At 46.1% G+C, this 15,224-nt stretch overlaps 1 protein-coding gene across 1 annotated transcript in view; it reads left to right on the forward strand.

Annotated features, from left to right (window-relative positions):
- The window catches only part of LOC133449797 (sphingosine kinase 1-like), a 31,804-nt gene extending 19,758 nt beyond the window's left edge, over positions 1-12,046 (forward strand). The window contains exons 4-6 of the mRNA XM_061728793.1: positions 190-284; positions 679-794; positions 11,086-12,046. Of these exons, the coding sequence (XP_061584777.1) occupies positions 190-284; positions 679-794; positions 11,086-12,019 (1,145 nt within the window). The 3' untranslated portion in view covers positions 12,020-12,046. The remainder of the gene's footprint in view (positions 1-189; positions 285-678; positions 795-11,085) is intronic.
- Positions 12,047-15,224: the final 3,178 nt, after the last annotated feature.

The following is a 15,224-nucleotide window of genomic DNA, read 5'->3' on the forward strand; positions in this document are numbered from 1 at the left end:
GGAGAAGTCCGAAGGATTCACGGCAACGGCGTAGGTTCTGCGTTGCTTTAACGCAGAACCTTAAATCAGGCTTTAGAAGCAGCCGGAGGTTTAATGACCTTTGACCCCAGGAGGGTTTAATGACCTTTGACCCCAGGAGGGCGTCCAACAGAGACGCGTCTTCATGTTTCCGGTGTTTGTGTGTTGCAGAGCGGCAGAATCACGCCCGGGAGCTGGTCCGAGAGGCCGACCTGTCCCAGTGGGACGCTCTGGTCATCATATCGGGGGACGGACTGCTGTACGAGGTGAGACTTTTGTACGAGGTGAGACTTCTGTACGAGGTGAGACGGAGGCTGAGGCTTCCCCCTGGAAGACTCCAGGTGGGTACTCTTCCACCAGGAAGACTCTGGAGTGAAGAGTCCCCACCTGGAGTCCTCCAGGAGGACGGACTTCAGGTCCTGCAGCTGATCCAGAGTCTCATCACTGGGTTGAAATGGTCCATGAAGGAGGTTGTGAATGTCAGGTTGAGGACCCATTACTGTTTCTGTCCCCATGTGGACCTATTTGTGGACCCATCGCTCAACATCTGTCTCCATCTTGTACAATAATTCCAACTGACTACTTTACACCTGTCAAACTTCTGGTCGGGTGTCGGTCCAGACCCGCTGGGTTCTGCAGAACTAACCTGAGCTGTTGCAGGTGATCAACGGGCTGCTGGACCGGTCTGACTGGGCGGACGCCGTCCAGACGCCGCTGGGGATCCTGCCGGGGGGGTCGGGCAACGCACTGGCCGCCTCGCTGCACCGGTACTGCGGGTGAGTTGGTTCTGGGGGGGCAAGGGTGGACAAGGTAAACCAGACCGGGGTCACGTGGTTTCAGCCATGTTTTGAAGGCTGGACCACAAACATTCAGACCCAAACAACGGGCGGTCGGACAGTCGCTCCAGAGAGACCAGAACCAGGTGAAGAACCAGTTATGCTTAGCTCCAGCCCAATCATCAAGCCCCAGCTTAGGTGTCTTAGGAAGTCTTGACGGACAAACCTCTCCCCCGCCTGCCCGGGCCGTTACCCTGCCCCCCTCACTCCCACGCTGCAGGATCCGGTGTTGTGCATTCAGAGATGCTCTTCGCCACCGGCAGAGGATGCTGCACCATGAACAAAAGAGAAAAAAGAGAAGAAAAGGGAGGAGAAGGGGGGGCCAGCACAAGAAACTACAGGAGCGACTCTAACACACTAGAGTTTACACTACCTAGAGATTTACCAACACCAGCTAGAGGTTTTAAGTTTAGTTTTAAAGGTGGAGGTGGTGTCAGCCTCCTTAACCCAGATTGGAAGTTGGTTCCATAGTAATGGTGCCTGATAGCAGAACGCCCGCCCTCCAAATCTACATTTAGATACTCTAGGAACTACGAGTAAACCTGCACTCTGAGAACGGAGAGCTCTGACAGGAACATAAGGCACTATCAGGTCTTGCAAATAATGCGGAGCTAAGCCGTTTTGGAATTATACGCAAGTAATACAATTTTGAATTGGATTCTGAATTTTACGGGTAGCCTATGGAGCAACGCTAACACTGGAGAGACGTGGTCTCTCCAGTGTTAGCGTTATAAACCGTCAGACCCGTTTCACCAGAGTAAACCGGGCCGGGTCGGCTGGTCCGGTTAAATAAAATCTCCGGTCAGAAAACACTGGAAACACAGACGAGCCCGTTAGGAGACTGTCATGTCGACTAGAATCAGGATGATGAATATGGACGATGTCTCCATGGAAACACCCGGTCATCGGCTGGGGGCGGGGCCAGCAGCGGGGGGGGGGCGGGGCCAGCAGCAGAGGGGGCGGGGTCAGCAGCAGAGGGGGCGGGGCCAGCAGCGGGGGGGCGGGGCCAGCCACAGATGGGGCGGGACCAGCAGCAGCTGTGTCCTCCTGACCTTCCACCTCTGCCGTCATGGGGCGTCTTTGTTCCCCGACCGGTCCGTCATGTCCCCCCCTCCGAGCTACAAGGCTCTCTGTTGCTTAAAACCCCGGAGGAGAAAAACCAATCAGCTCGTGGAGGCCGTGGTTCAGTCGGGGGTCAATGAAACTGTTTTACGACAGACATGGAACTTTTTTTTAATTCAAGATCTTTTTATTGGAATTTTCACAGAGTAAAAAAAGGTGAAATGCTGCATGTCGATTACAAATATTTTGAGTAGGCATGGGCATGTTAATCATAGCATACACCAGTGTACAAAATATAAAAAACAATTAAACAGTATGAAAAAATATAAAATAGTAACAAAAACAAACTACAGACCAAACTAATCCCTCCCCTGTCACTGCCAGATTACTAATCACAATATGAGGTCACTCTATCATCAAAAGCCTGCACTAGGAATACAAAAGAAATATGAAGTATAGTTCACAGGGTCTGGAATGCTTCTAGAAAAGGTCCCCACACTTTCTGGAACTTATTTGATTTCTGAAGCGAGTATCTAATTTTCTCCAGTTTTAAGCAGGACATGATGTCTTCCAGCCATTGTGCACGAGTAGGAGGGAAGGGATCCTTCCACCTGAACAGAATTGCCCGACGAGCCAAAAGGGAGGCAAAAGACAAAGTGTGCCCCTGTGCAGTGGTTAACTTCCTTCCTCCCTCCATGACCCCAAACAGGGCAGTCAGTGGGTTTGGTTCTAATCTGATTTTAAGCACCAGAGAGAGAGTATGAAATACTTCCATCCAGTACTTATTTAGACATGGGCAGGACCAGTACATGTGGATGAGAGAGGCTTCGGCTACTTTACATCTTACACAGTATGGACTAATATCTGGGTACATGGAGGATAGCTTTGCTTTGGAAATATGAGCCCTGTGTACCACTTTAAACTGAATTAAGCAGTGACGTGCGCACAGGGAGGTTGTATTAACCAGTTTGAGTATGGACTCCCAGGTATCCTCTGATAAGGGAAGCCCTAAGTCCTGCTCCCATGCTGCTTTGAGTTTATCTGTAGGGGCACTCTTAAGATCCAGCAACATGCCATAGAAAGACGAAATGAGCCCCTTTTTGAATGGGTCTGTGGCAAGAACTTTGTCAACTGTGGTCAAGCCTATCGATGCACCAGGGCTGGGTGTCTGGGAAAGAACAAAATGTCTAGCCTGAAGATACCTAAAGAAATGTGATTTTGGAAGGCTGAATTTACTACTTAACTGCTCAAAAGATGCCACGGTGCCGTCTATGAACATATCTTTAAAACGAATCATACCCCTCCTGTGCCATTCCTGGAAGGTGGGGTCCTCAAGGGATGGTTTGAAAGAGTGATTTGATGCAATGGGGCTGAGAAGAGAGAACCTGTGAAAACCAAAAAACTTCCTAAATTGGGCCCAAATTCTAAGAGAATGTTTAACCACTGGGTTTTTGATTGATTTAAGTGAAGGAAGTGGAAGTGAGGAGCCGAGTAGGGCAGGAATTGACAGGTCATCAGTTGGATGTAACTCCATCGCCACCCAGTCAGGGCGGTCAGCGCCGTCGCAGTGGAAGGACCAGAATGCAAGGCAGCGCAGGTTAGCAGCCCAATAGTAATAACGAAAGTTTGGGAGGGCCAGACCACCTGCAGACTTAATTTTTTGAAGGTGAGTTTTGTTCAAACGTGGCCGTTTACCTCGCCATAGGTATGAAGATATAACTGAGTCAAGGGACTGAAAAAAAGAACCAGGAATAAAGAGTGGTAAGGTCTGGAAAAGGTACAAAAATTTAGGTAAAATGGTCATTTTGACTGAATTGATGCGACCCACAAGAGACATTGACAGGGGTGACCATTGTGTAAGGGTTTGTTTGGTCTCATTTAACAATGAGATAAGATTCTCTTGGAGCAGGTCTTTGTGTTTCCTTGTCACCGATATGCCTAAATAGGAGAATTTGTCATTTGCGATTTTAAAGGGAAAATTGGAAAGGTCTAAAGCATGCGATTCGAGATTGGTAGGGAAAAGCTCACTTTTGCTGAGATTCAGTTTATAGCCTGAGAGTTTCCCAAACTGACTGAGAAGTGACAGCGCAGGGGGTAATGAGGCCAGAGGGTGAGAGATGAAAAGCAAGAGGTCATCGGCATAAAGCGAGACCTTATGTTCCCTGCCACCTCTCCAGATACCGGACACATCCTCACAAGATCGGAGCGCTGTGGCAAGCGGTTCGATAGCCATGTCAAAAAGCATGGGACTAAGGGGGCACCCCTGACGGGTTCCACGATGCAGATTAAATGGTTTTGACCGTTGAGAGTTAGTACGAATTGAGGCTGTTGGGTGTAAATAGAGAAGTTTAATCCACAGAGCAAAGTTCGGACCAAAACCAAACCTGTCCAGCACAGCAAAGAGATAATCCCATTGGACGCGATCAAATGCTTTCTCCGCATCCAGAGAGACAACGCATTCAGGGATAGCCTCAGAGGCAGAGTAGATAATATTGAACAGTCGCCTTGTGTTGAAGTAAGACTGCCTACCTTTAATGAAGCCAGTTTGGTCTTCAGATATAATTGTGGGGAGGACATTCTCCAGCCTATGGGCTAGGACTTTAGCTAGGATTTTAGCATCTGTGTTTAAGAGGGAGATGGGCCTGTAGGAGGCGCATTCAGTAGGATCCTTCCCTTTTTTAGCTATGAGGGTGATGCAGGCCTCCGAAAAAGAAGGAGGGAGGGAACCGTGGCTGAAGGATTCTGAAAGAACTGAAGATAGCAATGGGGAAAGCAAATTAGAAAATTTCTTTAGAAATTCCGCCGGGAAGCCATCAGGGCCAGGACATTTACCCGACTGCAGTGAAGAAATGGCTCGAGTAATTTCCATCAGGGATATCGGTTCTTCTAATGTCTTCCTTAGATCTGGTGAAAGACTGGGAATACTAAGACTATTTAAAAAGTCCGCAATCTCATCTCGATCAGTCTGAGATTCCGAGGTGTATAGCTGGGTATAAAAGTCCCTGAATGCTTCATTTATGAGTAAGTGGTCTGTAGTTACATGGCCATTTGGTAATCGAATCTTAGAAATATTTTGTTTAGCCTTAGAGCCTTTAAGTTGGTTGGCTAATAATTTGTCAGATTTGTCTCCATAAACATAAAACCTGGTTTTACTTTTCAGAAGTGACTGTTCAATTGGGTGAGTGGTAAGCAGGTCAAATTTAGTTTTAAGTTCTAGCCGCTTTTTGTAAAGATCTGGGGATTTAGTCCGAGAATATTCTTCATCGACCTCTTTGATTTGGCGGGCAAGGTCTGATCGCTCCCTATAAGATTTTTGCCTCACCCTAGCAGTGTAGGATATAATCTGTCCCCGGAGATAAGCCTTGAGGGAATCCCAGACAGTTAGACTAGACATTCCTGGAGTCATATTCGTGGATAGGAAAAAGGCTATTTCCGTTTCCATTGATTTAACAAAATTTGTGTCCGACAGCAGAGTTGAATTGAATCGCCACTGTCTGTCTCTCTGAGGTAGGTCAGGAAGGGACATGGTTAGAACCACAGGAGCGTGGTCGGAAATGACAATGCTCTGATAAGCACAGGAATGGACCAGGGGAATCAGTTGATTATCAATAAAAAAATAATCAATCCTCGAGTATGTGTGGTGCACTTGTGAGAAAAAGGAGTATTCTCTGTCACATGGATGTAAAGAACGCCACACATCACAAACACCGTAGTCAGAAAGGAACGCCTGAATAAGACGGGCTGACTTACTTGCTGTGCCGGGGTTGGTAGAGGATCGGTCTAGGACTGGGTCGAGCCAGCAATTAAAATCACCACCCAGTATGAGAGAATATGTATTAAGGTCAGGGAGCAGTGAAAACAGTCGTTCAAAAAAGACTGCATCATCTGAATTAGGGGCATAAACGTTCACAAGTACGACCAATGTATTGAATAATTTCCCAGAAACGATCACGTAGCGACCAAACTTGTCAGAAATCACATTGTGCTGCTCAAATGAAACATCCTGACTGATCAGAACTGAAACTCCTCGGGCTTTAGCTTGAAAGGAGGAGTGAAATCTCTGCCCTGACCACCTCGGGAACAGGCGGCTATTATCAGAACTGCGAATATGAGTTTCTTGTAGAAAGGCTATTTCTGTTTTAAGGTGTTTTAGATGTGAGAAGATCCTCTTCCTTTTAACAGGGTGATTCAGACCCTTAACATTCCAGCTCACCAACTTCAAGTATCTACTCATAATATCTAAGAAGAAAAATTAGGTGTGCACAATGACCTAGGCAGAAAAAAAGAGAACGGAAAGGAGGTTGAATGTGACCCACATTAAGTAATGAGTTGAAAAGAGTTAATGCAAAGTTTCTGGCAGTGACATATCCCCCCGACCCACCCTCCCCAACTAAGACAGCTGCTATAGAAAAATAAAAAAAAAGCAGCAAGCTCTTCAAAACAAACATAGTGCAATAACACATCTTCCTATCCTACACACTAATAGCTTTTGCTCCCGTATCATGGGTGTATACCTATTAGCACCTTAAAACGTGTAGATGTAAATAAAAAAAAAGGAATACCCTCTCAAATCTTGACCTGGAAGTCCCGATATGAGCCCAGAAATATTTTTACAAAAATATAAAATATAAAACGTCCGACTTAAGCAGCGTAAAAGTAAGGTTAACAGCTTACAATTATTACAAAACTTATAGGTAAATCGGAAAAGCTTTTTTTTTTTTTTTTCTCTCCCTCTTCACCACTTATTTTTCCCCTTCCCTCAAATAGCCAAAAATAACTGCAAATTAATAATATTTGCAAAGGGGCAGTCCAACTAACAACAGAGAAAATACTGGTTGTCGCGGGGTTACTCACCCTCCCCTCAGGAATAATGTGACTCACGTAAAAAAAAAAAGAGAGAGAAAAAAAAGTCAGTCCGTGAGCGTCAGTGAGCCGCACCGGGCTGCAGGCGGAGCCGTGACAGCCTCCAACAGTCCCGTTACGGCGGGTTTGAAGCTTTGCTGCGACTCGTGATGAATTTGCGCGCCTCATCCACGGAGCCGATCCACTTCCTGGCCCCCCCGGACAGCGTGAGCCGGAGCCGGGCGGCGAAGAGCAGAGCCGGCCTCAGACCCAGCTGGTAGAGCTCCGACATGACTCCGCTGTATTCCGCTCGTTGGCTGGCAACTTCGGGGCTGTAATCCTCCAGGACCCGGATGGGCTGGCCGCGATATTCCAACTTTCCCCTCCGGCGCGCCTCCCTGATGAGGATATCCTTCGTCTGGTACCGGTGAAGGCGGATGATGACCGGACGCGGTCTCTGTCCCGGGGCCGGCTTGGCGGCGAGAGAACGGTGCGCTCTGTCTATCTCTGGCGGTGACGGCAGCGTATCGTTCCCGAACACCTCACACAGCAGCTTGGAGAAGAAAGCCGCCGGAGAACCGCTCTCGGTCGACTCCGGTAAGCCCAGGATACGGATGTTCTGCCTTCTGCTCCGGCTTTCCAAATCCACCACCTTGGCCTTCAGCCGAGCATTATCATCCCGTAGAGTCGAGCAGATGCCTTCAAGGTCCGTAACTCGCTGGCTGAGGTCTTCTGTGGCGAGTTCAAGGGACGAAACACGTTGGCCATGGTCCTCGACCGCGAGCCGCGTTTGGTCGAGTTTGGAGTCGAGCTGACTGAAAGTATTTTTGAACTCGGCGGCCAGGGCAGCGCGGTGTTCCTCCAGCAACGTGGTAATGGCCGCCAGGGTTAAGACAGCGCCAGCGTCGTCCTTCTTGCCCGACTTGCCGCTCTTCGAAGCCATCTCGGAGGTAAGTGGGCTCGTTCGAGACAAAAAAAAAAGAAAAACAGCAACAGGGAATCCTTTTTAAAGTAAAAATTTTGAAAGTTTGAGGGCTTGGTGGTTTAAAAAGTTTGGCACTCACGGGAGCACTCGCGAAACGCGTCTACTCCATCTGCTCACCAACCGGAAGCAATCAGACATGGAACTTTTTAACATATTTCTGCTTTGCTTAATTATAATTTTTTTTTTTTTATACTCAGAGGTTCCAGCAATAACAGGCCAGAAGCCTATAAGCCAGTTTTCTCATCATTGTATGAAGCTTTTTTTTTTAAATTAATATATACATTATATATATATATATATATATATATATATATATATATATATATATATATATATATATATATATATATATATATATAGAGGTGTCTTCAGTATTCACATGGGTATTCATCATTCATTACTATTCTACTAGGTAGAAGTATAGATACTAGAGTTTAAAAATACTCCTGCAGAAGTTGAAGTATCAACTCAAGTTTTTTACTCAAGTAAAAGTATAAAAGTACTGGTTTCAAAACTATTTAAAGTATAAAAGTAAAAGTAATGTAAAGGGGAAAAAAGCCATTAAGGACAAAAGCCATTGAAAATGAATGCATCTTAGTATAATGCAAATATATTAAAGAACTATATATGTGTACTATTGAGCATTAACATGTGTTTCAGAGAGCAGGAGATATGATGACTAGTTGCCTATAAGTATTGTAATGGTGCAAAAAGTCAAACTTCAGAGGCATGTTATCATTTATCCTAACCTTTATTGGAATGTACATCCAAGTTTAGTTGCAGGAATCTGAGGGAACGGATGTAAGAACAAAACTGGACAAGAACATCTGAAACAACCACAACCAAATTCACTCTATCCGGATGGAGCAATTTAACTGGATAGTTTTTATTAAAGGCCCAAATGAAATAGAGTAACGAGGCTGTTTTTAAAATGTAAGGAGTAAAAAGTACAGATAATTGTGTGAAAATGTAAGGAGTAAAAGTAAAAAGTCGTCTGAAAAATAATTACTCCAGTGAAGTATAGATAACCAAAATTTCTACTTCAGTAATGTAACGAAGTATTTGTACTTTGTTACTTGACACCTGTGTATATATATATATATATACACACACATACTCACATATATATATATATATTTTTTTCTTTCTATAAATGTGAAGGAGGGGGGGTGAAATCCGCTGCTCGTCTAAAACACGAAAAACAGGGAAACGCACAACGAGCACACAAGCCTTTGGGATCTGTCAGAGAAAAAACAGACCAGAGGACAGCTTAATTATAACGGTACTTTAGGTTAAGTTATGGATAAGTTTAAATGATAGAAGTTATGCTTATGTTACGTCATCACGTTGGGGCTTATGGGTGTGGCTTTTGTTGACCGTCACCGTTTTTCTTTGTTTCAGACAAACGAAAATTATGACTAAATATTGTCGTCAATGAACCTTTATCACCTGAGGAAAACGAGACACAACGAAAATGCTGGTCATGTGACGATAACGATAATTAAATATATAATGCAACATCGTAGAGGAATAAAAACCAGACTCTATTCTTCTTGTTTAGTGTCGGCGTCTGTTCTGGTCCAGTCATCTCTTCTCCAACTCCTCAGACGTTTTAGACGGATGAGTTATCCACCGTGAGTAGGGCTGGGCGATATATCCAGATTTTAATATATATCGATATATTTTCAAACGCGATATGGTACGAGACAATATCGTTTATATCGATTTAAAAAAAAAATATGATTTTGCTGGATCTCTGGAAAATATGATATAGCTTTGATACAACTGTCAACCTCAGTGGAAAAGTCTGTCTGTTACTGTCTACATTGTATTAATTGCACAGTGTATTTTAATTTAACTGTTATGCAGGAAAGGGATATTTGTTTTTGTTTTTTTTAAATGTATTTATTAGATTTTTGTTTGCAGTTTCTAACAAGACAAACATCAGTCACTGTTACAGACAACAAAGCAAACTTTTTCTCCCCGTTCTCCCTCCCATCCCCATGTCCACTAGAAAGAATAAAAAAAATGGGTTAGAATAATAAAAATAAATAAATTAAAAAAAATAGTACAAATAAAAATAATAGAGCAAAAGGGGGAAAAACATTAATAGATATAGTATTGATTAAGAAACACTTAAATACTTAAACATAGATATCCATTAAATAAGTACCCTGGATGTGATACAGTATACGCATGCCCGTGTGAATACAGACATACATACAAATACATGCATACAAATATTGAGATCAGTTATGACATTGATGTATGTCAAGAACATTTTCAGGCCATTATATCACCCCACATGAATATTCTACTCCCTCTGAGCCTCCTCCTGCTGAAGTAAGTTACCAACATTAGTATCATGTCTTAAAAAAACATATAAAAGGTTTCCAGATGTCGTCAAAAACATGTTGCTTCCGTCTGATAATGTAGGTTATCTTTTTCATCGTCATGTTTAAAGCCATCTCTTTAATCCATCTTCCGATTCTTGGTCCATCAACATTCTTCCAATTAAGGGAAATTATACGTTTCGCTTGTAATATACACATATCTACAAGTCTAGATTCTTTATTTTGTAATGTTGGCGTAGTTGGGTACATACGCAGAATAAAAAACCTTGGATCCATTGGTAACTTTTTGCCTAATATCTGATCAATCATATTAATAATATCCTGCCAGAAGGATTTCACTTTCACACATTCCCATATGCAGTGGTACAACGTTCCTCTTGCTTCATTGCACTTAATACATGTATCAGGGATGTTATCATTAAACTTGTGCAGTTTGACTGGGGTTATGTATGTACGCATCAGCCATTTATACTGAATAAGTTTCAGGTTGCTATTAATTGTTTGAGGGATATTTGTTTTATTTTATTCAAGAAGCATTTTTATTCTGTATCTGCAGGCAGTTTATTTTTTATTTCATTTGTTTTATACATTTTGATATTGTGCAGACCTCTGTTAATAAATGTACCTGTGGGACATTTGGCACGAGGCTTTGTATTAAAACTGACTGTTTTTTTAAGGGTTTGCCTCAGAAAAAAATGAAGTTAACAGAGATGCTAACAGAGATGCTAACAGAGATGCTAACAGAGATGCTAACAGAGATGCTATGCTATAATGCTCTGGGGGAAACCCCAATTATGGCACAGAAAAAATATCGATATATATCGAGTATCAACATTTAGCTAGAAAATATCAAGATATGACTTTTGGTCCATATCGTCCAGCCCTAACCGTGGGTCCGCTGAGGTGACCGGACCGGTTCTGCGGTTCTGCAGGACCGTAGAGTGGTGATCTTGGTTGTGTTGGTGCTAACTGTGGTTTCCTCCTGCAGGGGCGGCCCGGTCTCCGGAGAGGAGCTGCTGCTGAGCTGTGGGTTCCTGCTGTGTCAGGGGGCCCCGGCCCCCATGGACCTGGTGTCGGTGCAGCTGCCCTGCGGCCCTGGCGGCCCCGGCGGCCCCGGCGGCCCCGGCGGGCCCCGGCTCTTCTCCTTCCTGTCTCTGGCCTGGGGCTTCGTGGCCGACGTCGACATCGAGAGCGAGAAGTACCGGCACGTGGGGGCGGCCCGTTTCACCGTGGGGACGCTGGTGCGGCTGGCGTCTCTGCGGGTCTACAAGGGCCGGCTGGCGTACCTGCCGGCCTCCAGGGACCCCGGCGGCCCGCCGGGCCCCCGGAACGGCCCTGCGTCGCCCCTGAACCCGGACTCCGCCCAGCCCCGGCGGTCCAGAGACCTGTCCGGCGGTAAAACTCATCACAACTCCTGCCACTCCAACAACTCCCTGAAGGTGCGGAGGAGGACGGAGGCCACGCCCCCCCATGATGTCACAGCCCCCCCGGGCCCGCTGGGCCCGCCGGACTCTCTGCTGCCCCCGCTGGACCGGCCGGTGCCGGCCGACTGGGTGACGGTGCAGGACGAGGACTTCGTGCTGGTCCTGGCCATGTACCAGTCCCACCTGGCCGAGGACCTGCTGGCGGCGCCGGACGCCGCGCTGGACGACGGCGTCATCCACCTGTTCTACGTGCGGGCGGGGATCTCCCGCGCCGCGCTGCTGCGGCTGTTCCTGGCCATGGAGAAGGGCGCGCACCTGGCGGCGCGCTGCCCGCACCTGAGCTACGTGGCGGTGCGGGCGCTGCGGCTGGAGCCGCGCGGGCCGCGCGGCGTCATCACGGTGGACGGGGAGGTGGTCGGGTACGGCCCGGTGCAGGCCCAGGTGCACGGACGCCTGGCCCGGCTCATCAGCGGCCGCGGCCACAGGACGCTCAGCTGACGGAGCCGGAGCCGTCCCGTTAATCCGGTCTGGGAGGAGCCGGTACGACGACGGTGGAGACGACCGGACGATCTGATCTGTTTCAATTTCAAACCTCTTAACGCGGAGCCGCCGTGTTTGTTCAACACACGGTTCTGAGATCAAATCCGTCTCTGCAGCTCCGTCTGAAAGCTCGTTCAGGTTCGTGAGAACCTCCGTTATCTCTGGCGTAGCTGCGTAAACTCCTTCCTCCCGCTGGTGTTTTAGTAAAAAGCTTCAGCTAGCGTCGTGGCTGAAAACTGAACCGCTAACCGGCCGTTTCCGCGGAAACACGACGTTTCAACTGTTGAGGTTGGTGTAAACGTTAATACGCGGCGGGGATTTGGTGCCATGCGGCTACATCAGGCGAAGCAGTTCTTCGACTGACCACTAGGGGCGGCGCCAACAGCAGGTTTCTAAAGTTTATTCTCCATAACAAGATGTCACATCATGACAATTGTACGGTTGGATTATACAGGACTGTCTCAAAAAATTAGAATATTCTGGGAATCTTAATCTTAAACTTTAAGCCATAATCAGCAATATTAAAATAATAAAAGGCTTGCAATATTTCAGTTGATTTGTAATGAATCCAGAATGTATGACATTTTAGTTTTTTTTTTATTGCATTACAGAAAATCACAATATTCAAATTTTCTGAGACAGTCCTGTATATTTGTTTTATAATCCAGTTTTATCATTTAAAATATTTTATTATAAATTGGCCCGAACGTTTTTGTTTTTTAAAAAAATAAATAAATAAAAATGTAATTATGGCTCTGGTTAATTGTGAGCTGTCAATTCAATTCAATTAAATTTTTATTTAAAAAGGGACAGTGTACAGTTAAAACATAAATGTTGCCATCTGATGCACTGTACCAGATTATAGCTTTGAGCTAATTTGCATCTGCAGTCGCTTGAAAGGTCACAATAAAAAAGAAATACAGTAACAAGTAATACAATACCAAGAAAGATTACACAGATTATTTAGAACACAATTTAAAACAACATGGCTACACACATCTGCGTGCAATCCCCCCACCCTGACACGCCTGTCTGGATAGTTAGCATCGTCTTCACTCGGGTTCTGAGTATGACGGTTCGCTCACACGGCGGGGGCGCTAACGCTCAGCGGGTGTTGCTTCTGACGTTCCTTCATCGTACCAATCGTTCATCGTGTCCAACGTGCGGTGAAACGACAGACGGGTGGATTTGATCGGAGTGATTGTAATGTGACATTAGTTAGCATCACAGGCTAGCGCAAGCTAAGGCAGCTAACTTGGTGAGTGAGCCGAGGTGGGCGTGTCCTCCAGACTTGCTCGTCAGCTCCTGTTCGGGGCAGATTCTGATCTTTTATAAAGATTCCTGGAGGACAGAAACACGCCGTTAGCTTCCTGCCGCTACGTCTTCTTATGAAACGTCGTTAAGGATTAGCTTCGTTTACACGTCCCTCCCTTAAATCTGTATGAGGTTCATTGTACGTCCTGTTTTCCGCTCTTTAACTACGCAGTCGACAACTGAACGTTGTTTTTCCAAAGAAATACCCCGCTAGTTATTTGGTTTTCCGGTGCTAGCTAGCGCAGCATGTACACTCGCACAATTTAGCATTTTTAAACACAAATGAAGCAAAAAAACACGGGAAGGAGGAGTTTCGCATCAAGACGATCCAATAGGCAAATAAAAGGAGCAGTGATGTCATCATGGCCTAGCGACTGTTTTTACCGCCGGTACTTTACGCTACCGGACACTTCGTCCAAAACCAAAAATGTTGATGTGTCTGAGATCTGACTGGACGGTTCAGTCGTGTTCTTCATCAGACTTTCACATTAACTCAACGACCGTCTGAAACCACGGAAACCTTTTAACTGTCTGTGTCAACGCCTGCAAACGTCATATTTGTGTAAATGGAGACTTTCCAAGATGTCAGATGTCAGGTCTGAAGGCGTTTCCTCCTGCGGGGTTTCCTGGTGGATTGTTCAGGGGGGGCCGGGCCGTTTGTGCGTGTTTCCATTACCAGTTACGGCCCTGAAAAAGGGGGTTTTCAGGAACCTTTACGGGGCCAGAAACGGCCCTGGAGTAGGAGAGGTGATTCCTGGGCGACTACGTTTCCATGCAGCCAAAACTGGAGTTAAGGTCAATATCCCGTTTCCATGGTAATTAATCATTGGGGATATCTGGATCAAACCAGCGACGCACGGAGAACATCATGACGCAATTCCCGTCATTTCCGCTTCTTCTTCCTGTATCCAAATTCAAAACAAAAGCTGCTTCGCGCAACTTTTCTCTCACCTTCTTGTAAATCTTCTATCCCGGTACTTTGTACCGTCTACAAATGCAGAAATGTTCATATCCTTCATTACATTTATGAAGTGATTAGTCTCCTCCTGGTCTTGGTTTCTCCGTGTTTATAAGAACTTCCTGGACTCAAAAGACCAGGATTCCTTGTGAACAGAGCATGTGCAGAAAACAAATTAATGTTCCGTTTGATGGGGAAAATCCCATTAGGCTAAACATGAGCTAATATTCGAGTAACCCAGGGCTCATATTCAGGTTTTTAAAAACCAGAATATGAGCAAATTCTGGTTATTCAAAGGGGTTATTGGTGTTTACATGGCCGTGCAAAACCGGGTTATTGCTAATATTCCGGTTAGAAAAGGGTTATTGATGCATGGAAACGCAGTCACCTTCAGCATGAACCCACTCACTTCTGTCTGGGGGAAACACCTGGACCAGGATCTAGTCCAGCAGGAACTTCCCCGGCATCAGTGATCGGGTCTGATTCCTGATCAGTTTTGACTCTAAAAGCAGGACTTTGTTCCTCAGCTGCTGATTGATGAGCTTCTCTTTTGTTTCCTCCGTCCCAGCAGCCCCCCCTGCTCCTCTGCTGCTGTTTTCCTGCAGACCCCCTCACTAAACCCCCCACTACACCCCCCACTAAACCCCCCCACTACGCCCCCCCTACCCCCCCCCCTGCAGCCTCAGCTCCAGACCTGCTGCTCTTCATCACCAACGTGTCCTTATCGCTGCAGAACCAGAGAACGTGATGCGTCTCCGATCTGTTCATGTGAACATTAACGTGGGGGGGGGTTGAGTTGGGGTCGGGGGGTAAAACAGCCGGCGAGGGCAGGGCTGGACAAAGAGGGGGGGCAGATATTGACTTGTTAAATGCTGCATGAGCTGGGCGGGT

This window comes from Cololabis saira, chromosome 1 (genome assembly GCF_033807715.1).
Source record: "Cololabis saira isolate AMF1-May2022 chromosome 1, fColSai1.1, whole genome shotgun sequence".
Classification (NCBI taxonomy): Eukaryota; Metazoa; Chordata; class Actinopteri; order Beloniformes; family Belonidae; genus Cololabis; species Cololabis saira.